The sequence below is a fragment of the Tinamus guttatus genome, unplaced genomic scaffold (assembly GCF_059628265.1).
Source record: "Tinamus guttatus ecotype Peru unplaced genomic scaffold, ASM5962826v1 Tinamus_guttatus_pri_ptg000489l, whole genome shotgun sequence".
In the NCBI taxonomy this organism is placed as follows: domain Eukaryota; kingdom Metazoa; phylum Chordata; class Aves; order Tinamiformes; family Tinamidae; genus Tinamus; species Tinamus guttatus.
This window is the reverse complement of record NW_028289023.1, coordinates 1,411,008-1,438,934: the sequence shown is the minus strand read 5'-3', so window position 1 is coordinate 1,438,934 and position 27,927 is coordinate 1,411,008. Positions and strand designations below refer to the sequence as shown.

Sequence of the window (27,927 nt, the reverse complement as noted above, 5' to 3'; positions counted from 1 at the left end):
TGCTGTGGGAAAAATCGAGGACCTAGAAAAACTTTCATATAGAGAGAAAGATGAAAAGGTTCCCATGGTTTCCCATAGAAATGAGGAGGAGAAAGTAGAGATGTGGTAAAAGTCCATACTGCAGGGAAGGCTGCAAGGAAGGCAGACCAGGAACTTTTTTCTCCCTGTCTCATAGCACGAGGACTGGAGACATTCAATTAATTTACAATGTAGAGGCTCAAAATCAGAACAGCTGCTTCACAAAATGCCCAGTGCAAGTTCAGAACCCATTTTCACTAGAAGTTGTTTATGCCAAAAATTTAAGGATCAAAAAGAAACTGGAGATTTACTGAGGATATAATAATTATAATGAAAACTTTAATATGTCACTTTAAGGCCTAAGTGAATTTCCAGTTATAAGAGGCAAGGTCTGATGTAAGCAGCAGCTTGCCTGTGCTGGAGTCCTTGTGCTGCATGTGATACAGGGCACTGTTACGGCATGATGCTCAGACCAACAGCACATGTATGAGGCACGGAATTATGAAGCTGAATCGACTCTTGTAGCTTGAGTCCTCCGCTGCTTATTGTGACAAAACTTGATTTCAGTGCAAACATTCCCTATCACTAAGCCTAGAATTGTGTCTGGACTAAAAAAGCCACAGTAGGTAAGAAGAGAAGAGTTGTTCTGATAGATCTTGTTCCTGTAAGGTAAAGTTAATTGCTTTTTTCTTCCACTCTTTTTTCCTTTCCACAGGCTCGTTCAGTTTTATGTACAAATTGGAAGCAAGACTATTGGGAACTCCTGCAACAAACCAAGAGCCAGGAATGAAGGTGAAGCCTCTTTCCATTATAATCAGGATTTGGCCTTTTGGGTCTCTTACAGCTCTTTAGCAGCCTTACAAAATCAAAAAGATTGCTTTCTTTTTTTAAAATAGATGAGTTACCTCTTCACTTTTCATATAGGCAGCAGAAGTTAACTAGTAACACAACTTGCTTTCATGACAAATTTATATAGATTTCCACTAAGACTACTGCTGCTCTATCCACAACTGTAATTTGCTGCAGCTGTGATAGTTTAACAAAGACAGGATTTGTAAAGAGAGGTGTCATAGCTTTTTTTAAACTAACTGATAGGGTCGGAAAACAGGCAAACTGACAAGTACACAGAACTTGGATGTGGGAATGCTCTCCAGAATCTGGGTAGCCGATTTACTGCTTGGATAAAGTGTTCAGTTGCATGAAGACAAATCAGTGACATCTGGTAGATGACAAAACCTCATTTTCCTCTCAGTATAAATCGTTGGACTGCTTCCTAATTTATGGCATTTATACTGATAGAGATTCACGACAGTAGCCTTTTAACAGAAATTACGCTGAGGATTGGATTCTGCTCTCATCTGCAGCAGAATAAGTCACAAGCATATCAGCTAACTTTGAAAATACTTCAGGCTAAAACAGCTTAGAAAAAAAAAGATTCAGAAGGTGTGCTGCTTCTTTTGTTATCCCCTGACTTCACAGGTCTGCTTTGGGCTAGTATTTGCCATATTGTGTATAAGATGCAAGGACTACTTTAAATTATCTAATTGTTGAGATTGTTAATTGCTTTTAATTTATTTTTTAAATGTTTTTAATTTAACTGTATCTTGTCTAAGTAGCACAAGCCTTGTCAACTAACCGTGTTGGTAGCTCAGCTATCAGAATTACAACTTAGTGTGCCACGCAAGCCGTAAGGATTGCTGATAAGACATAAATGCTGGCTAGACTAGGAAAGTCACATTATTCCTATGGTTTCTGTGGTACCATCATTAGGTTCAGTGTGCTTGTAACCCCCCACCCTAGAAAAACATTTGATCCTTTCAGTGTGATGAGGATAATCAGCACAACATATGGCTGGTAAGACCCTGTCATCTTTCCAGGAGGACTCTCTGTCCCCAAAGAGCTCCTGGAGCAGGAGATGCTGGATGGGCAGGGGACACTCACTCGCACCAGGTGGCAGGCACTGAAGAGCTGCCTTCACCTTTCTGCAAAATCCCACTAACTGCCTTTCTTACTGCTGCACACAGGGCTTGTCGTTCAGTACACCACGGATAACGGGATCACCTGGCACTTGCTGCGGGAGCTGGATTTCATGTCCTACCTGGAACCCCAGATTGTCTCCATAGACTTACCTCGGGAGGCCAAAACCCCCGCAACCGCCTTCAGGTGGTGGCAACCCCAGCACGGTAGGCAAAGCAGCCCTGAACCTTCATTAAGCAGTTCTACATAACATTTCTCCCTGTGGACGTATTCTGCAGAAAGTTCAGCTTGCCAGAACGGATCCTGGTGAACAGCCTGGCTCCTATAAGAGCTCCGTATTTGAGCTCATTGGAGTCACTGTGCAGGCATGATCATCTGTGCTTGCACCAGTGGCCTGCTGGGCTTCAGGCTAAGGTTTAAAGAATGAGGTTTAAACTAAAGACCCTGAGAGACCGCAGAGAAGTGAGAGCAGGAAAAGGTCACATAGAAAATCCTGAACAAGATTACTGGATTTACCTGTGTATGCAGTGACTTGAGTGCAAAATGGCCTACACATTTTGGTTCATTTTTATGTGTTTTGGAAGGGGAGGCCTTGAGTCTGCCTACCCAATGATTCCCACCTGCATGTGTTACTAACTCCACGCTCCGAAGCAGGGCTGCTACAGCCCTGCTGCCTCTGCTGCTCCTTCACAGCCCACTCAGTCTGGGCTCATTTCCCCATCCACAGCTGAAAGTAAAACCCTGGTGCTGACTCATTCCCACAACCGCTGTGAGGGCTCCCACTTTCCAGGTGGACAAGCTGCCACTAAAAAAAGTACCCTGATTAAATGTCTAACCTTTGTGCAAGCTCCTGCATCCCTGCTTTTCGGCAGGAAACATAAGGTGATGCTCAAATATGTAGCAAAGTACATTTTGCAGCAATTCCCTGGGGAGAAAAATACACAGCTTACAGTCAGGTAATTATGGTATGTAGCTTCCTGGATATCATTTATCATTTTGATGGCTGTTTTTTATTTGTACATTTGCTTAAAATTTATGTGCCGGAGTTAATTGTCCTCACTAGGCAAAAGAGTAGACAAGGCAAGAGGGATGTGATTTGTTGAAGAAGCCACCTCATTTGGGAAAAATGCTGAACAGTATCTGGTGAACTGCAGACCATTGTTCTGCTGTGATCCCCTGCACTGGTCAGTGGTGCAATGTCCATCCTGATCCTCCCTACTTGTGTCCTGCCAGTGGCTACTTGCCCTTTAGGGCACTTGAATGACATCCATCCTTGCCGAGACCACTCTCTGAGACAACCTGATGGCAGTCCTGAACTCCTCAGTAAAGAAGACAGAGTTTATGACTGAAGACTGAAGTATCACTCTCTATCCCAGTGCTATTAGGTGACATTCCTCATAATGGAAATTAGCTCTTTCAGAACTAATTGCCCCTTGGCTGCAATAACTTGGTGAAGAGTGGCCTTAGAAGCCACAACTCATGTCATGACACATAGCTTTGGCATATAGCTGTGAGCTCCCATTTTGTTGTAAAGTATGTTCTTCTCTTGTGAGAGAATGACAGGGGATATATAGTGAGATGACATTCTGAGAGTGCCAGCAGAAAGGTAAATTGAGATGATGGGGCTGGAGAGCAAGAAGAGCGATGTTTCCAAGAGGCAGAAGTTGAACAATACTTCTATGAATATTGTCTAAATCAAAAATGCCTTCAGCATTTTCCTTTATGCAGTAGCCTCTCCCATAGCAATGAGACTTCAGGAGCTAGACAGCCACCTTTCTGATCTAGCTGTGTGGCCTCATACGAAAGTCGTGACCCACAAAATGAAAACTCCCAATCTAAGGGCTCAGAGAGTGTCTCATTCAAAATTAGGGGGAGTGCATCATGACAAAGGCATTCAAACCTGAGAAATGAAGAGGAAAACATCTGTGTTTCTCTGAAATAGAAACATACTCTAGAGCCAAGGTTAATCCTTGAGCAATGCACTAGTCATGTCTAACAAAATGATTCTAACTGACTGAACACTGCTCATGAGCTGGATGCAGGATGAGGGCATAATAAATAACTGACAGGGACTCCACTAACCTGCCTGTTCTTCTTTTTATAGGGAAGCATTCAGCCCAGTGGGCTCTAGATGACGTTCTTATAGGAATGAATGACAGTTCTCAGACTGGCTTCCAGGATAAATTTGATGGAAGTGTGGATTTACAAGCAAGCTGGTACAGAATACAAGGAGGTCAAGTAGACATTGACTGCCTCTCTATGGATACAGCATTGATGTTTAGTGAAAACATTGGTATGTCTCACTGAACACTACTACATCCATATATGCCTGTTTTATGATCTGTAGATGTTTTTATGAGATGGAAAGTGTGCAAATATTCAAGTACATAATAAACTGCAAATGAGGTTGAAAAAGAAGCTGAAAATGCAGATTACAAAAAGAAATGTGAATGTGTATGATAGTAATGATAGTAAGTGTATAAGGTATACATGCACCTTCTTTTTAAGGTGTTCTTCAAAACATTATTTTGTTCTTTCTTTCATTAGGAAAACCTCGTTATGCCGAAACTTGGGATTTCCATGTATCAGCCTCCACCTTCCTGCAGTTTGAGCTGAGCATGGGCTGCAGCAAACCGTTCAGCAATTCCCATAGCATCCACCTGCAATATTCTTTGAATAACGGAAGAGACTGGCATTTGGTGACAGAGGAGTGTGTCCCGCCAACCATCGGCTGTCAGCACTACACTGAAAGCTCAACCTACACTTCAGAAAGGTTCCAAAACTGGAAGAGAATCACGGTCTACCTTCCACCTGCAACTAAGTGAGCAGTGTTCTTTTGGCCATCTAGCATGACATAGATTTGTTGATCCAATTTGAACAAACATCCGCTCTCTTGGGAATTTTCTGCATGTGTGTTAAATTATTAAATGTGTGTTGTCACGCCACCAGACTTTTAAATTTCACTTCAAAATATTTCATCATATCTAACACAGGAATTTAAGGAAATAGCACATGTCTATCACAGCAGGAATGTGCTTTTCTAAGATTCTTTTACTAAAATTCACTCAATAAGAGACAGAAATTAACATGCCAACTCATCCTTTCATACAAGAGTATTTCTGTCTCTGCACATAAGGTGTAATGTTATTTGTCATCAAAGATTTAGGCACTTTAATCATGACATTCAGCAAGTCAAGTCACACTTTAGTGGATGTGCCACCTCCAGTTTTCTGACTGGGAGGAGAACTAGGTCTACTTCTTAATGACATTCCACTGTTCTAAATGGATGTGACAGATATGCTGACATCTGCCTCTGTGAATAAATCTGTGTTCAACTTCAGAAATACCAAATAACAATGAGAATTCTTAACATATATTACAGAATAGTTCTGTAATTCTTCAAAGCATCCTACACACCATCTCTATATATTTTAATCACCTAGAAAATGTGATACAGAAGGTCATGCAATATACGAACCAGTACTAGGATTAATGCCATAGTTCACAAAATTATGTATCATCTTCCAAAGAATCTTTACAAGTGTAATGTTTTCCTGGCCCTACTGGTGTCAGTGGGAAATTCTGTGTGCATTGGTCCAGCTTCACAGCAGATTTCCTGCTTGAACAAATCCAAGATGATCTAACCAATAGCATATTGACAGACTTCTTTTTTTTCTCCAAAGTGTTTTCCCCACCTGAGCATAACAGGGGATAACAGTCACAGCAGCATGCATGCACGTGCATGTTGTACATACATATTCATAAATATGTTGTCATACATATTAACATTATGTTAACATACATATTAACATTAATATATTAACATATATTAACATTGTTTCTTCTTTATATGACACTGAATACAAATTAACTTCCATTCCTTCTTACTTTACTGAAGTAACCATTGTTTTAACCCTGCTAGCAATACATAGAGCTATTGAATGCTAATTTAGCTGACTGTTTTTGCTCAACCATTTTGTTGTCCCAAGAGTGTCACAGGAATGGTGACATTCTCGGTTTCCATTCAAGATATCTCCTTTAGAGTCTGCTCTGAGTTTGCATGAAACCTAATTTGAGAAGTCATTCCAGTGTCAACTGGAAGGTGCTTTTCCTGTGATTCTAGCACCTTCTTGTCCCTGATTCATGCTTAAGGAATGGGTTTATTACTAGATTCTTCTTGTCCTGAAGTCTGTGGGACTTTATTATTAAGCACTGTGTGGAGCGGAGATTGAACCGTGTTCGCTGTGCTTTTCTAGCTCTCCCAGAACACGGTTCAGATGGATTCAATACAACTACGCTCCCGGTGTTGATTCTTGGGCTATCGATAACGTTGTCCTGGCTACAGGATGCCCCTGGATGTGCTCAGGCCATGGCAGCTGTGACGCAGGTCACTGTGTGTAAGTAGAAACCTGCTTCAAATTCTTAATGGAAAGGGTGATATGTTTTATTTAGGGCGGATGGATGCTACCTTTTCCTCCTACTTTGTTGCTAGGTGTGACAGAGGTTTTGGTGGCCCGTACTGCGTCCCTGTTGTTTCTCTGCCTTCTGTCCTGAAGGACGATTTCAACGGTAACTTGCATCCAGACCTTTGGCCTGAGGTGTACGGCGCCGAGAGGGGAAACCTGAATGGCGACACCATCAAGTCTGGAACAGCTCTCATCTTTAAAGGGGTCAGAGACTACTCATATTGAATAAATGCAGAAAAATCAGTAGGGTTAAAAACAGAAAGTATTTTTTTTGTTATTTCCTCCCTAAGTTTTTTTTTTTCAAAAGCTTTAGGCTGAAATGTGACATCTTACGCTTTCCTGCCCCAAATATGCACCACTTTTGTCACTAGTGGTTTTTCTATTTTTTATGAACAAGTGTTTTTAATCTGTTTTTTTTTTTGGGGGGGGGGGGGCGGGGGAGACTATTAATTTCCTTTGTGGTGTCAAGTTTAATAAAATCCTCCTTAACTGCCAAAAGAAAAGAATGAAACTCTGTACTAGAGATTTTTGAGGCCAAGTGACTGATTTGGAAATATGGTACATATTACAATCAAGGACATTTGTGTCTTGAAATCCCCTGATTGGCTTTTGAATATTTTGAATGATACAAATTAGTCAGGACTGTAGTCTATTTAATTAATGTTTATGTCGTTAGAATGTGTTTTACTTAATTTTATCTTTTTAAAGATTTCTAGCTCTTTACACATTTCTTTTTCAAATTAAAAATTTTTAAAAGACCAGAAGAGACCATGTTCCAAGAGATTGCCCAGGAAGGGGATATTTGTACAAAATATGCACAGAGAAAAGGTACCCTGAAGAAGAGATTTCTTGTCTCAAAACAAGGGCACTTTGCTACTATGTGGTTTTCAGGAAAAAAAGTGGGTGTGCTGGCTGGTATGGAGACTCGTATGTACCTCACACTTATGTCTAGCATGTTCTCTTACCACAGCTCACTTTGCAAAAGAGCTCCACATTTTCTTCCCGGGTAAAATATGGGACAGAGATGTGACTTCTTTAGCTGCTACCAGCAGGTACTAGCAGATACCACGTCCAGACAGTGATAGGCTGCAGAATGTCTCCAGTAAAGAAGCTGTGATTTACACTGTATGCTCTGTGTTTTCAGGAGGGACTGAGAATGCTTGTTTCAAGAGATCTAGACTGCACTAATACAGTATACGTCCAGTTTTCATTTAAGTTTATAGCCAAAGGTAAGATCACTCTTCATTTTGTATCACTTATCTAGCTTTATCTAGTGGCATCACAGAGAAGAGTATGGATTTACCTTTTCATGTGATTGGCAGGTACATGCCTTCCTGCAATGATTAGGTCACCCACCATACTTCTGAGAAAAAAGTAAACTGCAGTGGTTTCTAAAACAACAAAACTAGCCCTGTTTCTGAGCAGAAGAGAAAGGAGATAGCTCAGGATTTTTGGAGATTTTGCAGTAGGTTGGGTATGCATGCATTTATCAGATTTTTAACTCAAAAGATGGTGCCTATGGTAGCTCATTTAAGGGACTGGTAAGTTTTTTTTTCAAATATGAGCCCAGTGTATTAAATATCACCATTTGACTGCCTAGCATATCGGACATGAGTTAAAAAATCTGCTATTCTAATTAACAGTGTATTAGCACTAGTTGACATTTACAAGCAAAGTATTCAAATTGGTGTAACCAACCTGAGGCAGTTTCTCTAGTATGAATATGCTCAAGATTTATGGAAAAGAGATAAAACATTAATAATCAATAAATAACATCCACTAAGACAATAACATGAGCAATAGTACACGTTTAAAAGTAAAATATTTTGTGAAGAATTCTTTTGCAAAATTATCGCTTGAACATGATCATTGCCAAAATATTAAAAACCGTTACCAGTAAAAATAGTGTTCCAGAAAGCAGGAATAGGCAAAGACTCCAGGCTGGATTTTGATACTTAGCTCACAGGAAGTAAAGCAGTGAAACTGCAGGTGAAATCCTTTCTGATTAAATCTGCACTGCTTGTTAGTCCTCGGCCTGAATCCAGGACTTTGACCCGACATGCTCACTGATGCTGAGTGCAAATTAATATCATTTGGCACGTATCTGAGCTGTAAGTGCTAAAAGCAGTGTGTTGATTGCTGTTAATTGCCACAGATGAGCTGAAATCAGCTCCTAATTGCACACGCGTCCCTTCCCCGCTCTGCTCCGTGGCTGAGCTTTCACTTTGCTCCCTGGCCATGGTTTAACTTTGCACGGGAGCAGCACATGCAGCGGTCAGGAGCTGACCCGTGGTGTTTTCTGCTGGACCTGTGGCGTTTTTGGCTGCCAGCTGCTACTCTCACACCGAGCTTTGTGCAACTGCTGTGGCTGCACAGCGAGGGGACAGGGAACGAAGATTAGTCCAAGGCAGATGCCACGAAGGACAGCACAGAACTTCGCTATTCTTTTGTTGTTGTTGTAAAAACTCAGTAATAAAGATCTTCTGAGCTTTCCGTTAGTTATATAACTATATAACTTCTGGACATGAATATGTTCACAGGGTTCATACCCTGTTCACAGCAGGGTATGTAGTCAGAACCATGGACTATAAATTTGGGAGCATGACGACTGTGGATACTGCAAATGATTATGATAATATCCGATACCTGGGAAAAAGAAGCAAATAAATGTTGAAATACTGGAAGCTGTCTGTGGTAGAAGGAGCTGATTTGTTCTGATCTGAAAAATCATGACACAGAGGTAGCTTCTCCTCAGAGTAAATTAACCATGACCGAACATATAATCAACAGCAAAGTAAATTTAGCTCCTAATTCGTTAGCATTTCCCAGACAGACACGCAAGGAAAAGCACAAGATGTATATGTATAATACGCATATAACAGCTTAAGTTATTATGAAAACAAGGCCATGTTCTGTAATAGATGTCTGAGTAACCTAATTATATTTACACTTGAAGGAGCATTTAGAGACAGTGCTTTCTAAAAACAGATTATAATGAACATAAATGCGTATTCCCTCTGCTCTAGGTACCCCGGAGAGGTCTCACTCCATTCTGCTGCAATACTCCAACAATGGCGGCATCACTTGGCACCTGATAGATGAGTTTTACTTCACACAGACCACAGATGTTCTCTTTATTAATGTCCCACTGCCATACACAGCCCAAACCAACGCTACCCGCTTCAGGCTCTGGCAACCTTACAACAACGGTAAGGACGCGACACCCACGGGACTCCAGACACATGCTTGCTCTGTGCTCTGTGTTTATGAGGTTATGAGTAATTCTTGCTGCACTCAGCAAGAATTATGACTTTTAAAACTTGTTTTTCTCATATTTGAAATCCTTCAGTAAAATTATCAGAAGATCCTTATAATATTACTATATCTCTTAAAGCAAAAAGGCCTTAACCTTCACCTGTAAGCCTATTACTCCTCCTGATTACAGGACATGCACCAGCTGAAGATATCTATTCTGTTCTCACTCTGGGCACATCTCTCAGCAGGAGCTGACATTAAAAACCCTAAAGATTCCAGTGATAATTTAGGCATGGTCACATGACAACCATTTACTCCAATTCAGGCAAATGCTGAGCTCACCTCTAACAAAAATGCAAATTCACATCCATCCCTGAGAGTCCTCTTGCAGTTCATTATTCTGATGAGTCTTGCCCAAAACATTTAGCTACACTTTCCTTGAACACACTATCCTTAAGTAGGAAGTTCATCTGAGAAAGGTCTTTTAGCCTTCTCTGGTCAACATGAAGTCTTTCATACAGACAGATGAGTCACAAAAAAAAGGTCTGTCAAGCTAATTCTTCCTCTCCCATTAGAAAGTGTTATTGTACCATTATGTAATGCATTTGAATTCCATAATCCATTTAGGAGGAGGTCACTCCATTTCCTTCTCTGTCAGAGAGCTCTCAGGTGGCACAAATAGACTGCTATGTGCCAGGAATAAGGCATAGAAAGAAATAATCCATTTAGGCTACTCGGACATTACTAATGTAATGTCCATCTAAATGCAGCAGCAGAAACTCATGTCGATTACTCTAAACAAAAGAAGACATTGCTGATAGAGTTTGCCAAGTAAATGTGACTTAAATGAGTGAGACTTGAGAGACACAGGTTTGTCACTCCTCAATTGCTGTGTCTTCTGTAGATTTTGGAGTAAAGAGAGTTAAATTTGTAAGGGCAGGTTCCTTGGAGCGGCATGGGGACTGTTTTCATGGACTGTGTTCATGGAATGATTCCAAGGCTGCCCATGAGGCCACCCTTTTAGCACTCCTTTCTCAGTGTCATCCACAGGTATTGGCTCCTATCCTGCCTTCTAGTATTATCAGGTCTGTAAAAGGAATATTGCCCTTTTCTTTCCAGGAAAAAAAGAAGAAATCTGGATTATTGATGACTTCATTATTGATGGAAATAACCTAAAGAATCCCATGATCCTATTGGATACATTTGACTTTGGTCCCAAAGAGGATAACTGGTTTTTCTATCCTGGTGGAAACATTGGCCTTTACTGCCCATATTCATCTAAGGGAGCACCGTAAGCATCTCTCAGCAACAGATAGAAAGAAGTGACTGTGAAAAAAAAAAGAGTCTAAAATACCTTAACTCTTTTTTTACAGGGAGGAAGATTCCGCTATGGTATTTGTTTCAAATGAAGTGGGAGAACATTCTATCACAACGCGGGATCTGAGTGTAAATGAGAACACCATAATCCAGTTTGAGGTACTTGCACTCATAAAGTTAACTTTCATTTAGCTTGAAGAGTTCTGTTCCTCTCAATCTGTTCTTGGGTGTATTTGCCCAATTGTTCATGACTACCAAACAGAGAAGTCTGCCCATTTTCCCTTGTACTTGCTTTGAAATTACTCTCCTTCCTGTGAGTGAGAGTTTTATCAGATAGATAGGGAAACCTTCTGCCTCAAAGTCTATTTTCTTGCTAAATATTTTTTTTTCCATGCACTCATACATGCACCATTAGAGTCCATGGCCTACAACTTGGCAGGTCCTTTCTGGCCACCAAGATGATGAGTTCCGAAATAATAATGCAAGTCTAGACTGCCACTTTACAACCCGCTCTGGAGAGGTGTTGCAGCACCTCCATGAGCTGACCCAGCAAAGAGCTATGACTTCACCTATGCCAGTAGAAGTTATTTTTTCCTGCATGCTGGTTTGACTGTACTGGTAGTAGTGCTTATCTCAGAAAGCCAAGACTCTGCTTTCCTCTTGCTTCTGCCTATCCTTTCACAGAGGCTGTGGTGGAGACTGTTCTTTGACCATTTCAGCCTGATTCACTCTATCTGAGGCAGTTTTCTGAAGCTCACTGATAAGGGATATAGGGTTTTTTTTTTTGTCCTTCTCAGTGGAAAAAAGGCACCCTCAAAGACAACACACTGCTAACCTAAACTGTGCTTCTGGTTTATCCTAAATCTAAATTGCATATAAAGCCTCTCTGTCCCACAGATTATGAAGGAAGCCTAGGAAAACTACTGATGGCAGTAAGCATTTCAGCCTAGTACATATTAGTTTGGAGAGGTCATTACATTGTCATTAAAATGTTGTGAAAAAATCATTAATGAAAATTGCTGTGCTGCAATTACTGGGCTGCTTTTATCAAAGATGTGGCATACTGTTTTATAAACAATTACTGAAAGGATATTGAGGATTTTCCAAGAAAATTAGGTTTAGCTGTGTACTCATGCACGCTCTAGTTTGTCGTGCAACTAATTCATAAATTATTGAATACAAACCATTTTCTGTTTTAAAATATAGATTACAGCGTGTAAAACAAAAGTGTTTCAGGTCACTGTAAGATATTCGTAAATCTTCAGAGCGTTAACTTCATAAAGCCTACGTGCATACTTTTGTATGTGGTAAGAATATTGTTTGAAGGACATTAAACGACTTCAGCTCACGTTTTTGAGAGCATTAGTATAAATGAAGACACTATGCATAATGCAGTAGAGTTTCTCCTTGTGTCTCAAGAGCCAAAAGCTATACTGGGTCAAGCATCTCTCTAAGCTTCCAGATGAGTAAACAATCCTTCTAGTCAAATGTAGGTTGATGATTCTTCTGTGCACTGATGAGTGATGAAGTTTGATGTAGGATAAGTTTGCAATGTTCTTGCATAGTTCTGTATGTTACTGGGTTTCTGGAAGTGATCTGATTTTCATTACAGAACAGTATGTTAGAAAGACACTTGTTTTCCACTAAAAAGAGAAGTAAGATATAAGATTTCATAGCTTTAGTATATGCTTTGCATTTCCTCTGCAAGATTTTATTTCCTGCATATGTAGTGAGTATGAAAGATGAACATATTGAAATATGCATACCCTGGAATGTAATTCCTGTGCCATTTCCACCTTTGGAAATGTTACAAAAAAGGACTACAGTGCAGCTGAACAATTTAAGAAATTGTTGTTTGCACATTTTGTTTTAATACTTATTTTCTTCTTTTTTTTTTTTTTTTTAAAGTACATTCTTCTGCTGCTATTATTAGTTCAGTCCCTGCCAGAGGACTACCAAAGCTGATGCAATTACTTCAAACACATTAGCAGTTCTCCTCCCCTGGGATTTTGTCTAATTAAGTTCATGTTTTTCTCTAAGCGGAAGTATTTGTGGATTTCATGTTCCATTCATTTTACCACAAGCCAGATTGCAATATGAACATGGACATATACCATGGGCAGGTAGGGAGCACACAAGAGGTCTCTCCCCTTTGCATGTCTTGAGTTCATCAGCCCAGTTGTTGAATGAGTTCCCAAATCACCATTTTCCTAGGCCAAGTAAATACTGCACCAAATGTGGGAGGCTGACTGAGATTAAGAGTCAGTAGATATCACAATCTGTCCATGTATCATCTGCATTTTATGTCTTGGACCCCAGATCAATATCGGATGTACCACTGACAGCTCCTCTGCCGACCCCGTAAAACTGGAGTTCTCCCGAGATCTGGGGGCAACCTGGCACCAACTCCTCCCTTTGTGCTACAGTAGCAGCAGCCACCTCAGCTCCTTGTGCTCCACTGAGCATCACCCAAGCAGCACTTACTACGCGGGCACTACCCAGGGCTGGAGAAGGGAGGTCATTCACTTTGGAAAACTGCACCTGTGCGGGTAAGTGTCGTGCTCCTATCTGTGCTCCCTTGCTCATTCGTTTGCTTTTTGTTTTCTGGCTCCCCTGCAAAATGTTCTGCCAGCCCAAGAAGTGCCACGCTGGGGTAGACCAGATGGCCAGTCTCTCTGCACTTCTTGTCCTTAACAGCAGTTCATGTTCAGGTGATGGCTCAAAACATTTCTTGCCTAATCATATATTGCAGTAGTTCCTAGGAAAGTGGGATTTATTCTCAAGTAGTTATTAATCTGTGCATTGAAAGACAGTTTTTGGGTGCTAGTTAGGCAATTTGCTATTTATCTGTATCTGATTGTTGACATTTCTGTGAAAGTGGATTACATTGTAAATAATGTAAAAGTGTCTGTGTTTTTGGGGATTCTTTGAATGCGCTCCCTGCAATAAGGGTATTAGCCCTTTGAATTTGAATTTATCAACCATATTTTTGCATGAAATTTGAGATCTATTAGAAGATACAGTTAAATGTGAGCTAGTATAAAGTTGTTTCTACTTTAGTTTAAGGAAATGGACTTATCTAAATGCCGAAGGTCTTTTGTAGCTGCACAGCTCTGTGATTTTGGGAAATTGACTGCTGCAATTTATTAATCAAAATACTTAAAGTTTGTGGTATAAGTGGTAGGTGGTATAAGTTTGTGGCAGGTGGGATCATAACAGATATAGCAAATAAAAACAATACATATAGCAGGCATAATAATATGTAACTTTTCAAAGTATAAAAGAACACTCATTTTTTCAGGAAATTCATTTTCTTCATATCAACTCAATTTAGGTAAAAGATCATGTCATCAAGGATTAAACTGCGGTATTTATGAACCAGAGACTTTATTTATGAACCTACTGTGTGTAGTGGCCTCTACACTAAACAAGTAACCTAATTTGCGGTTCTTAAAGTATGAAAAGACCTATATAAGAGCTGAAAACCAAGTTTGGAAAGCCTGGATGTTTAATAATTTAAGAAAATGTTTAAATTTTAAACGTGAATACTCTGTTTTATGACAGTTAACATTTCAAGCATGGAAGAGTTAACCATAGCTTGCAACTACTCATCTGTCCTTCAGCATTCCCCCAAAAGAATTATTTGACCCTTTGCACTTTCCTCAAGTATCCATGCATCCTTCAAAATGAAAATTTTGGCTATACAGTCACCTAGCTCATTGCAACCTTCCAAGTATTTTTATTTCCTTCTCTGTTCCTGAGTAAGGCTCTCTTATTTGTCTGCCTTTTCGCTATTTCTTCTCCAGTAGGCCAGGCAAAATGAATTGTTAACAGCTAGCTAAACCCCAAGCAGTAAAGAGCAGCTTTCATGGAGCATTTGGCGTAATGAATTTCTTGGGCCAGAGGGGTAAAATGGGATTTTCTTCCCTAGAATCCCAATAAAGACAGAAGAACTTGGCAGCAATCTGTGCTACTGATTCATCTGCTGCATTTAGATGTTGCTGACATGACACATTAAACATGAAATACAATTAGGTGCTTTTCCTGTCTCACTTTTCCGGTTTCCTTTTGCTTTTGAAATGTTTTCTCAAGTGGTAATAAAATTATTCACTCAAGAGTTTTTCCCTGCTCAGTGTTTTCCCTCCTTCTGCAGTCTGTTCCTCTTTATATGCAGCACTGATGTGAGTATTACTTAGGAGACAAATTAGAAATGACAGGCCAGCACCCAAAGAAGAAAATAGTTAACAGCATGTAATATCAGTCCTTTTTTTGAAAAAAAAAAAAAGTTGGATGAAAGCAAGCTGAATGCCTGGTGACATGACAGATCATCTTTCCTTTTCATGTAATTTAGGGTGAGGTTTTTACCACCCCAGTTCCACACAGAGTCTCCCTGGGGACAGTATGACAGTATGAAGTTGGATTTCACTCACCAGCAGAAGGTAAAAAGGGATAAAATCTGACCCAGAGACTTCAAGCTAAAGCAGAAGGAAGGCTGTCTGACCATGGGCATGCCACCTCCCCACAGCTGGTGAAGAGTGGTTAGATTTCAGTTACCTTGTTCAAGTCCATCATCCAGTTTCTTATTGTAACTAATGAATAATTCTGGTCTTGCTTCTGTCAGTATTTGGGCTGAGTATCAGCTTAAAGATACATTGGATTATGAAGGAATTGGATGTAGCAGTCAGTTTCTAAAATAAAATTATCATACCAGTACTCTGTGTGTATGTATGTAAAACATATACATATATATATACACACTTACATACACACTATACATACATACAAAACCGTGTGCAAATTTGTACAAATTAAAAAATACAAAACTAAGATTTAAATTTTACACACTTTGCACATTTTACAGGTTGGCAAGGTTCAGATGGTACCAAGGGTTTTATCCTGCTGGATCCCAACCAGTGACGTGGGCCATCGACAACGTGTACATTGGTCCCCAGTGCGAGGAGATGTGCAATGGCCATGGCAGCTGTGTCAACGGGACAAAGTGCATCTGTGACCCCGGGTATTCTGGGCCAACCTGCAAAATAAGCACAAAGAATTCTGATTTTCTTAAGGATGATTTTGAAGGTATCTCTTTTCTTTTTAGTCTGAATTCTTTCTATCAGTGTGGGACCTAGGCCTAAAGGGATCAAGTGGTGAATCTCCTTTACATTCGTCATATTTCTGAGTTTAATTTATGCTACAAGAGTATTCATATGAATATGCTGCTGTTGCTACTGTTCAATTTATTGTTTTCCAAGCCATTGCCCACATACTAGCACATAGCACCCCAAGGTTCTTTATAGAGGATGCTTCATAGTTATCTGAAGAAAAATGCAGGAAAGCTGAATCTCCTGTGAATAACTGGAGACTAGGATCCCAAACTTGAAACTTGTGGGTTTATAGTTTATTTTGCCTTGATTTGTGCCTGTTTTCCAGCAAATACTGAGTTGGAAACACTGGTATGAGTATTTGTTCATTCAGCATACAATGTTCGTTTATTTCTCTTGCTCTGAAAATAGTACTTTTGCAGTTAGGAATGCTTCAGAATGAGTCATAAATATGTATTTACTGTGTATTCAGGACAACTAGAGTCTGATAGATTCCTGCTTGTGAGTGGGGGAAAGCCCTCGAGGAAGTGTGGCATCCTCTCTGGAGGAAACAACCTTTTCTTCAATGAAGAAGGCTTACGTATGCTGATGACTCGAGATCTAGACTTGTCACAAGCAAGGTAACACAATTTTAAAATGTTTTCAGGATTTCACTGAAGAAACAATGTTCTGCAGAATAGTAATATATACATGCTATCTCGGTGGCAAAGACAAGCTGATATTTCCTGCAGTCCTTACAAGTATTCCATTTTAACCACCGTAACCGTTTTAAATGAATTTTAACTTGAACTTTAATAGGATTAATCATTCTTGAACAGGAGCTGAAAGCTCTGACACCGCATATTGAGTAGTTTATGCTAGCTTTTATTTGTTAAATGCTTAACATGAGAAATTGGTTGTTTGTCACACACTGTTTGTCTTACAGTTTGTTGTAGTATGAGTCAGTGTTGGAACAGGACTATCGACTGACAATATAACCATTACATTCATCATCTCATAATTCCTTAATTCCTGAAGCTTCTTTCTTCTTATTGTGCACATTTGCTTCCAATAATTCACTTGAGAAATTCCCATCAAGCTGTCACCAGCCACACTGAGCACAGCTATTGAAAATATTTTTAGTGTACTTGGAGATCACACAGTATCATTATGGCCTGCAGAGGACATATTTGATGAGAGAGACATGAGACTAAATGACATGTTTTCCTTCTTTCTCATATTCAAAGAACTGTCATTGATTTCTTCTCCATGACAATCTTTAGCTGCATTTGCATTGGCTGTTACACAATGGTAAACTACTGTTGTACAAATGAAAGAAAAGCAGCAATATGTTTAATTTCATGTGTATGCTACAAAAAATGTTCACCAAATAAGTGTACGTTCTCCTCTGAACAGCAAGATAGAGTGTAAAGTCACTGGTGGTGGCTGTCCTCTTGACAATTGCACTGGGACTGACACTCCATTTCCAGCCTGATTCTGCCGGCCACCCACACAGAGCCACCACAGATTTGGCTTTGACAGAGACATGCCAGGTTGCACGAAGAGCCTGGAGCTGTATTGACTTATGCCAGGAATGAAGAGAACCAGAGTTTCTAGCAGCTCTTTTTAGAGGACTAGATTCAGTGATCACATTAAAAACTCTTCTCTTCTGAGGAGACCCCCAAAATACCTTGATCAGCAAAGCTGCCAGAGTTACAAGCCACTCTCAACATTGGGAATTTAAATCAAGTGGACTCACTAACCCAGTATCCTGTCTCCTCAAGTCTATATTTTAAAGAAGTTAACATGAAGGCTGGTGTATTATAGAGGTACCAGTGGTTGAAACTACGTCGTATGAAATATCAATAGGGACAGTATATTTCAGGTATCACAGTTGATCAAATATCTTACAATTCATACTTACTAGAAGACCATCCTCACCTTTTGTTGTTACACAAAAACTTGGTTTTCTATATCATAATAGGTAGAACCTTTCCAAAAATATCTGTGGGGTTGGAGAAGAGAAGTTTAAAATTAGTAACTTTTTAATCTGTACAACCTTTTAGGTTACCTACCTAGTTTAAGTGGAATATTAATAAAAAAATCAGCTAAAAGTAAAGCAATTCGTAGAGAGCAGATCAGCAGAGCAGATCACCTGGGTTTATTTCCTTTAGATTGCATGCCGAATGTCAAAGTGAATCTGCAGGGGAACAAAGACTTGCCAGCAGTAAATCCAATCCATTACAGTTGATATGTTGATCCATGAGGGTCCCCAGTGTTGCTTTACAGCACAAGCAATATGTTATGTCTGGGACATGGAGCAGGATATAATCTATAGTGGAAGAAGTTATATATAGGAACAAGGGGAACCGTGAGTCTCAGTGAGTACTGGGATTAATTGACGCGCCGGCGTGGAGTCTTAGAGAAGCCGTGTGTCCTCAGCCCCGCTCTGCAGCCTCCATTCCCCATGGATCTGCCTGCAGATCAAACTGGACACAGAGCTGGCCGTGCAGCATTGCGTTTATCTGGAGCTGGGCAGCACTGGTGCAATACTAACTAGAACAGATACAATCTGCTAAAGCTGTGCAAACATGATTTAATACTTGTAATAAGCCTGCAAGTCAGGTAGGTAAATATCATTATAAGGGCAGTTCACTCCAGGTAGAGAAGAGGGCTACTTATCAGCTAATAGCAAGAATTTCCCAGGCTGATCCAAGTCTCCTGTCCCTCTTTGGCGCAGCCAGTTAAAAGGAGGACAAAACTGCTCGTGTCCCTTGGTGTTTTCATGCTGACTTCAGGGGAGCCAGCACTTTTAACCAGTGCCATTTAGACACATGGGCAAAATCATTCCCAAAAGTGAAATGTGTTTTGTTCACTTTTCCAGATTTTATCTAAATCATGCCACCTGGATAGACCTGTATGCTTATTTTAAATACAAGCATTTCAGTAAATTCAGAGCAAATCATGATCTACTTAAGGCATCATTGCTTTTCTGCCACCAAAGTCTGTGTTCTTGGAGTGCAGCATAAGAATTTCACACAGGATTATATTTCTGACATTTGCAGCAGCATCTACTATGTAGACAAAAGCTGAAAACCTAAATAACTGTCTTTGTTCAGCTCCTTCTACCTGGCAAGCTTCCACACGGGCAAAGCAAATTGTAGCCAACCCACCTGTCTGTTTACATGCATTCTGGAGGCTTTGAAAAGGAAATCATAAGATCTCCAAAAGCTGAGCTTTTTACCAAAAAAGTCACTGAGCTGGTCAAAGGACTAAAGAAGAAAATTCAAATTAGGAAGTCTGAGCTGGCAAATCTCCATATAGCTACTGAGTCTGTAATCAAAATATTCTATTGGCAAAATATCCCCCTGGGTAAGCAAATGAAACAAAACCGACTTGGATAAAGTTTAAGCCCTCCCCCCACCCCGGCTGATTATTTAACATGTCCCAGAAAAGAAATCTTTTACTGTAATTTTCTCCCTGTTAGATTTGTGCAGTTCTTCATGAGACTGGGATGTGGAAAGGGGGTGCCAGACCCCAGAAGCCACCCGGTGCTTTTACAGTACTCACTCAATGGCGGCCTCACGTGGAGCCTTCTTCAGGAGTTCCTCTTCAGCAACTCGAGCAACGTGGGGCGATACATTGCCTTAGAAATTCCCCTGAAGGCTCGTTCCGGCTCCACTCGACTTCGCTGGTGGCAGCCATCCGAGAATGGGCATTTCTACAGTCCATGGGTAATTGATCAGGTAAGTAATCTGCTAGAGTTCTTTTTGGTATAACTTCAGACTATCTCCAGTCGTAATATTTCCCTTAATGTTGATGTATGTTGTTTCACTGGGGCAGCCAAAATACTTGGATTGAACATGTATGAGTATGTGAAGTCTTTGAACCTTTTTTTTTTAATAACTATTCCTTTTGTAATGTTCAGATTCTCATTGGAGGAAACATCTCTGGTAATACAGTATTAGAAGATGATTTTAACACACTGGATAGTAGAAAGTGGCTGCTCCATCCTGGTGGGACCAAGATGCCAGTCTGTGGGTCTACTGGGGATGCTTTAGTATTCATTGAGAAAGCCAGCACCCGCTATGTTGTCACCACTGACATCGTTGTTAATGAAGACTCTTTCTTGCAAATAGATTTTGCAGCATCCTGCTCTGTCACAGAGTCCTGTTACGGTAAGTATTTCTTGATAGATGACACCCTTCCTGTCTTCTCTTGGACGGGAACATTCACCCGCTCGCTTGTTCCATTATCCATCATAGCAAGGGTTGAGAAACAATAAGAAAGCTGAATATTTCTAACAGGAACTGTAATTTCAGCATTTATTGTTGGTGTCTGAGCCTAAGGCAAACTAAGGCAAATTAAGTTGCTATCCAGCACATTTTAAGAGAAAGACTAACATCTGTTTTAGCCAAGTCCACATAACATGAGATCACATCAACTAAGCCTTCTTCTAAGAAATCATTTATACAAGCATACAGTTGACACAAGATAAGGGTCAGTATAGAGTCCAAAACAATTGTATCATCCACATGAAATAATAACCATATTCATATATATATTTGTAAATGTATGCATGTGACTGTGCACACACCTAAACACACACACATATATATCTATATATATACATATGAATGTTTAAAAGCATGCTCTGCACTCTGAAGGAAATCGTGTAACTAGAGATTCCATCATTAGGTGAATTTTAAGATGCTCAAAAATTGGTGTTCTTAGCTTTTAAACACTTGTTTGTGCATGTAAAATTATTTTAGCCTATGCTTTGGTAACATGCACATTCATGGAGTTGTCAACAATTTCTCTAGAATTCCACAAAAAAAATGGAAAGCAGTTTAACACTAAGTCTCTGAAGTACCTTATCTGGTTTTGCTGTTGTGAAACCAATGGAAATAAGCTGGATATTTTATTCACATGCCTAACAACTGTTTTCTGGGGTTTGTTTGTTTGTTTTTCTTTCTTTTTTTTTTCTCCTTTTAGTCTTAAAACCATTACAGCATCCCTATGGCCATCTCAGTTAAGTTTAAGAGTGTTTGGATAGCTTTGTTACACACCAGCAAAGAAACAGTTCCTTCTTTTTTATTCCTTTGTCTACCATATTTAACACTATCTTAACTCTGTGTTAAATTAGGCAGGACATTAACTAATTATCCTTCCAGTCATGATGAGGAAAGCATTTCCTCTTGGAGATCAAGATTTATCATTAAATATCCACTTACCCTTGCTTGCATCCACTTGTGCTGTATTTGTGTAACACTGTGTTCTGTGCTGACATGTCGAGTAGGGCCAGTTGGGTGATTCAGGGACATCCCCTGTGCATGAGGACAGAAGAAACAGGCCTGTAGTAATCCAAAAAGCCAGTAGATTTACCACCCCTGTCACTGCAACTGTGTTCCATCTTTTACACCACCAGAAACCTTGGCAGCTGGAACGTTTATTTAAAATTACAGTTCTGTGCCTTTATTATTTGCTTTTTAATGGCTGCATAAAAGCTTAAGTTGAAGTATTTAGTGAGCTTGACTACCCTTTATTTTCATAATAAAGGTTTATAAGCCACAAACATCAAAACAGTGAAAGTGATAGGGAATGAATACATCAGTATAATAAGGCTAGATTATGTTTGAATGAAAGCAAGCTCACAACAAACTCAGTTTAAAACTGCTCAGGCTAGACCTGAGGTCCTTTGAGTTAGGTGGCTGTATGTAGGTGTATTGCAGCCTTCTCCTGAGTTGCATCTGCTCAGCAGCATTTCATGTCCCATTGAGTGGGGATCTTCATGTTTCTGACACAAGTTTTGAAAAGTTTTGAGTGGTTATTTTGTCAAAATAATATAGACTTGTGAATAAGGGTCGCAGGTTTACCAGGTTAGTGAGGACCTAAGAATGTCTCTATATTAACTAACTAATCATCTTTCCACCCTTAGCTATTGAACTGGAATATTCAGTGGACCTTGGACTGAGCTGGCACCCAATTTTGAGAGATTGTCTTCCCACTAATGTAGAGTGCAACAGGTACCATCTCCAGAGGATTCTCGTGTCAGACACTTTCAACAAATGGACCAGGATTACTTTGCCTCTACCACCCTATACTAGGTATCTCCCATTGGTTTTCCACAATCTGAATGCATAACTATGTACTGAGGTTTCATATCACAGTGAATTGATGTACAGTGCCATTTTTGTTCAGTCAGTGTATGCAGTAACCATACAGACAAGTAAATCCTTTGCCTAAGGATTGCAGAACTATTATGTGCATTTCTTTCTTTTTTCCCTCTTGTTTGTTATCTAGAGGTAGGATATTTCTTTATGCTTACCCCTTTATTGCACATCCTTCCTCTCTAAAGTATCCTATATTGATCTTTTTATGTGACCACAGCAGAGATTCCCCACAGCAGGGAATTAAACTTGCTGCTTCTCTGTAAGGAATAAATGCACTGATTTCCTTGGATTTCCTGGTCATTGAGGCCCATCTACACTCATGTGCTGTGCAGCTCTATGGCCACTATGGGTGAGATGGGCCCTAGCTTTAACATTCCTCATCCTCCAGGGCATCTTTGGTCCCCGGAGATGCTAAATTTCAATAAGCTGAACATATTTGATATTTTGGTGAGCCTCTACCTGGGTAAAAGAGGTTGAGAGATGTTTTGTTGCGTGGTTCACTTGCAAGGCAAAGAGTTGTCTGTGCCCTGAATCTTCTCAGAGGGCCAGGGAGAACTTTTTAAAGAGTTGGATGCTATTGTCATCATCACAAAATTCAGTTTGTTTTGGTGGCTGTTGGCTAATTCTACTGTCTGAATGCTCACCTGCATCCTGTGCTTGCTGTTTTGTTGGCTATGGACTAGTGCTTTAAAAGTAAATTTTTAGGCTTCTTGTTTTGAGCACATTCCTTATATCCTTTGTGTCTGTGTCAACTTTCATGCTCACGTCATTGTTTTCTACAAGCCTCATTTTCACCTCCCCTTCCTTTGTACGTTATTTATACGTACCCTTTATACCTCCCCTTCCTTTGTACGTAACTATTATACGTTATTTTGTTTTGGGAGAAGGAAAAAAACTGCCAAGGTTGTGGGATGTTGTGCTTAGTGCAGAGAAAGGAGCTGTTCGACACTGACAGCACCACCATACATTTAAATATGCTGCCATGAAAACTGCCTGAAATTTTGGCCAAAATGATCTTTACGGTGACATTCGGTAATTCAGAATCACAGTCCATGTCCTTCTTGCTGTGTCTCTTTTACAGTGACAGCAACGCGCTGTTCCCCGTGTGGTCTTTTACCTTTGCTGATGTGATACCTTTAGTAAGGCAGTTTTAGCAGGCAGGGTGGTGATGGGTTTATGGTTGGACTCGATGTTCTTGAAGGTCTTTCCCAACCCGAACGATTCTGTGATTCCATAACAACATGCACTTGCTTGCCTGCAAGGATGCAGTAGTTTCCTGCACAAGCAGCTTCTCGGGCAGGGATTACAGCCCACATTTGCCACCTCTGTGCTAGACCAGTTTTGAGGGCAAGTGGCACAACTCACCTTGCACCCATAGGAGCATCCATCCTCCTCCGCAGAACAAGGTGGCCTCATGCAGACTGTGGCTGCTTGCTCTGCCCTCAGCGTGGGCTGAAGCTCTGCACGGGTCAGTGCTGGCTGCCTCAGGCCAAAGCAGCACCAGGACACGCGTGGATAACGAACCCAACATAGTCAGTCATCGTGCACTAGAGCTTGTGTTCCCCTCCCTGCTTCCTTCTCTAAACTGGTTACAGGCTAATGCACATGAAAGTCTGGAAACCCTGGGCGTTGTTTTTTAGAAATTGTACTGAGAGTGTTGGTACAGGTGCAGTACGTTTGGGAACTAGTGGTGAAAAGGTCCATGCTTATTGTTTTCGTCTTTGACATCTGGACTATTTCCCTATCTTCACTGCAGCACTTTCTGTCATGTAATAGGACTTTTTTAGGACTTGGCAGCCTTGATCTCTTCTTCTCTGCTTGCTCTTTTGTACGGCTTCACCACATAATGTCTGCAAAATCTATTATCCCAACAGGCTGTGTATCATATCTGTAAATTTATTTTCAGGAAGGACATTTTGGGCTCAAAAGGGTAAATTAAGACTGGGATTGACATTCCTACCCAATTAAATTTGGACCTGAAGTGAACATGAGATTCGGTTTTACAAATAAGACTGCTTTTAAAACTGATTTTTTTGAGTGATCTATGTCAAAGTTAGAAGTCTGATGCCCTAACTGAGGCAAAAATTGCTCTACCATCCTGTCCAAAAACTACATTTCTCAGCCCAAGTCATCACATATTCAAAAGGTATTAAGATAGGAATTCCATGAGAGAGGTTATTACAGTATTAGTTCATAAGCAAGGGAAGAGATAAGCTTTAGAATAGTGCTGCTAATAGGCAGTTTAGTCTACATACAATATATTTTTAATGCTGTTTTACTATTTCAAGCTGTGTAATAGAAGATATATGTTTCTGCCTGTTTGTGCCTGTGTATTTTAGGGGGATGTATGCTGCCCAGTCAATTATTTTGCCTGGTGCACAGCATTCATATTACACAGCTTTTTAGGGCTTGTAAAGAGTGCTGTATAATTTGTGGCCTGTGGAAGGCAATGAACAGTTAAGTTATATGGTAGTCTCAGAGCTGATTTGAAAATGCAGATCCAAATACAAAGTTTCTCTCAGGAGCATCAGCTCCATAAATTTGTCAGTGGAGTGACAAACCTAAAGTCACCAGTGTGTGATATAAGTGCTTGTCCTTCAACCTCAAGGACTTCTTCACAATTTACATATTTCTTTTAAAATGCTATTTGGTGAGCTACTAAACAGCACAGTAGTAGGTTTTTCTTTGGATAAACTTGTTATTTGTTCAGTTCATGCAGAATTTTTATTAAGAAACAATTCACAGCATAAGATTGACCTTATAAAAGTTATAATTTTTTATTAAATAATATTTTTGGATTTTGCTGTCAACTTGTTTTGGGTTTTAAAATAATCATGCTTTCTTTTTGAATGTCAATATAAACTGGCTACTCAAAGTTCACTGCTGCCATCTAGCGCTGTATGACATGCTGTATGACAAAACATGGACTAGCTTAGATTTTAAATGGCATTTTCGAAAATTCACAGATACTCATCCACTCTCAGCTATCTAAATGTAGGAGTTTAGTGCTGAGTTTGCTGAGTAGCTACTTGGAGTCCACTGACTGTTTTGGCTAGATTTCCATCACCCTTTTTGGGTGCTGAGACACTTAATCCACACAAACAGCTACATCAGAACAAGGTGTTTGAATGATGAATTAAATTATACCTTTTTGATTAAAGAAGAGCATTTGCTTTGCTCTCGGAGGGGATCCTGCATGTTTCATGCTCTTTTTCAGTCTGTGCTTCTGTCATCTACCACCTTATCCTAAGACTGAAGGACATAATGGAGAGGACCTTCCCCTCCATTAGAGATTTCAGGAAGCCACTGCTCCATGGATTCATGTGCTGGTCAGGCCACGCAGACTGGTTGGGCTTTGGCGTGTCTGTGTTAACCTCCATGCTCACAAGTACAGATCCTGCCGAGCTGGGAACTCCACACAGGGCCAGCTGTGGGATCACTGCCCGTGCCTGCAGCTCCCCAAATGTGGACCCTGGCACTGCGGGAACCCTCTTATTGGCTTTTCAGGGACCTTGCAGTTGTCATGAGTCAGCTCTGGGTTGTACTGTTGCCAAATAAATCTTCCAAGAGTGGTCTGGCCTCAAGACTGAAATATCCTTTCACTCAAAAGTGAAGATCAGCTTAGCCAGAAATGCTACCTTTCTGTTTTCCTTTCTTTCCCAAAGGTCTCAAGCAACTCGCTTCCGCTGGCACCAGCCCGCTCCTTTCGACAAGCAGCAAACATGGGCTATTGATAACGTCTACATCGGGGACGGCTGTATCGACATGTGCAGCGGCCACGGCAGGTGCACGCAAGGCAGCTGCGTGTAAGTGCGCTGCTTTCCCTGTCCTACCCGGCACTGTAGCATTTCCCTCCTCCTTGGCTGTGAGCTGCAGGAGAGAGACGTCATTTTGGTGAGGAAGGTGCAGGGAAGGTCCCTGAGGCTGCGTGTGCTGCATGTGACGCCCCTCAGGAGAAGCTGCTGCTGGTTGCTGGAGCAGGTTTCACTCTGCGCCAGCACCGCGGCCTGGCGTGGGGTGCAGAGCAGCTGGGACACAGCGGCCAAGAGGAAGGGTGGACACCAGCTCTGCCAGCACCGGTGCTGGTTCTGTCGGTGGCCTGATGCCTCTGCTCCCCGGTGGCATTTGCCTGTGGGTACAGGCCGGCTCCATCCTCAAATTTTCAATGTTAAAGAACACGTGGAGTCCTGCAGAGCTACACAAGTAGCTACAAGGTCTTCCCAGTTTTTTATCTCTGGAAACAGAGAAGTATCTTCCTGATGGGCATATTCCTTTTTCTAGACACCAACGACGAGAGAGATGGGAGAATACTTCTATAATGATACTGTAACCGTGTTAGAAATATATTCCTTGGCTGAATGGGCTATTACTGTGTTGTCCTCTGTCCTTAAATACCTGAAGCACCCAGGCATAATCTCCCTGGTGGAGTCTGCATAGCAGCAGAATGCATTTCGATGCTCCTATCCAATCTTTGAGACTTTATAGAAAGGTTTATCAGAGAAAAAAATAAATTGAGACTATAAAAAGAAACAACAGGAAAATATCCATCCACTTAAATTTGACAGAAACTTATCAAAAATGTAGAACTAGTAGGACATTCTTAGGCTTGGCACATTCTTGTACATTGTACAATGTATTTTACTGATAATGTTCTGTGTTAGGTGTGTACTCTGTATTATCAGCTCAAATGAAAAGCACATACATAAAACTAGCCTTCCTCATATTTTTGTTCAACAACTTCCAAAGTTGGCAGGAATCTGAACTCTCCATATGCCAAGTGTGTGCTAGTGCATATGCTCATTGGATGGAGACTGCCTCTGGACTTGCACTCCAGAGTGGAATAACATGGCATTGATGGAACTGCAGCATAGAGCCATTTGCAGCCCAACTGACTTTGCATTTGTTTCCTCCAAAGGTGTGATGAGCACTGGGGCGGGATTTACTGTGACGAGCCGGAGACCCCCCTTCCCACCCAGCTGAAAGACAACTTCAACCGGTCGCCCTCGAGCCAGAACTGGCTGGCGGTGAACGGCGGGAAGCTGAGCACCGTCTGCGGCGCCGTGGCCTCTGGGATGGCTCTGCACTTCAGCGGGGTTAGTGGCTCGTGCCTTTCCATGGGGAAAACGGGAAGGACTAAAAAAATGGAATATACAGGAAAACAATGCCAAACTATACAGTCTGATACGCACTGCCTGGTTGGAGGGCAATGTCCTACAGATTAGTGCCAGCCAGAAACACTCAGGAATGTAGAGTTGTGTTCCTGGTTACGCTGCCTCCTGGAAAGCAAGCAGTAGTTTGCAGAGCCCAGGCGAGTGCGTAGAGACATTCAGTCCAACGCACAAAGCATTAGGCTCCTCATAGCACTGATGAATTCCACAGGGCATTAGAGTTTGGCACAGCTTCTAATCCGATCACAGAGGTGTATTAATGACTACATATTTCCATGTATAACTTGCTTCTAGAAAATAAGTCCATGTTTAGCTTTGTTCTTCAGATATTCCACGGCCGGCTTTTTCAGAGGAACCTTGGAGTAAAATTTCATATTCTAACTAACCCAAACTGTTGCTAAAATGAAGTTTGATTGTAGGTAACCTAGTATTATATGGACAAAATAGTATTTTAGAAACAGGTGAACTT

The 27,927-nt window shown here is 40.8% G+C and overlaps 1 protein-coding gene across 1 annotated transcript in view; it reads left to right on the top strand.

Moving 5' to 3' along the window:
• The window catches only part of RELN (reelin), a 263,525-nt gene that overhangs the window by 209,475 nt on the left and 26,123 nt on the right, over positions 1–27,927 (top strand). The window contains exons 31-48 of the mRNA XM_088533254.1: positions 734–810; positions 2,043–2,201; positions 4,100–4,288; positions 4,543–4,816; positions 6,252–6,392; positions 6,488–6,665; positions 7,606–7,690; positions 9,488–9,670; positions 10,836–11,007; positions 11,090–11,192; positions 13,353–13,582; positions 15,895–16,115; positions 16,611–16,758; positions 19,605–19,863; positions 20,046–20,295; positions 22,056–22,224; positions 25,956–26,096; positions 27,206–27,383. Of these exons, the coding sequence (XP_088389380.1) occupies positions 734–810; positions 2,043–2,201; positions 4,100–4,288; positions 4,543–4,816; positions 6,252–6,392; positions 6,488–6,665; positions 7,606–7,690; positions 9,488–9,670; positions 10,836–11,007; positions 11,090–11,192; positions 13,353–13,582; positions 15,895–16,115; positions 16,611–16,758; positions 19,605–19,863; positions 20,046–20,295; positions 22,056–22,224; positions 25,956–26,096; positions 27,206–27,383 (3,157 nt within the window). The remainder of the gene's footprint in view (positions 1–733; positions 811–2,042; positions 2,202–4,099; positions 4,289–4,542; positions 4,817–6,251; positions 6,393–6,487; positions 6,666–7,605; positions 7,691–9,487; positions 9,671–10,835; positions 11,008–11,089; positions 11,193–13,352; positions 13,583–15,894; positions 16,116–16,610; positions 16,759–19,604; positions 19,864–20,045; positions 20,296–22,055; positions 22,225–25,955; positions 26,097–27,205; positions 27,384–27,927) is intronic.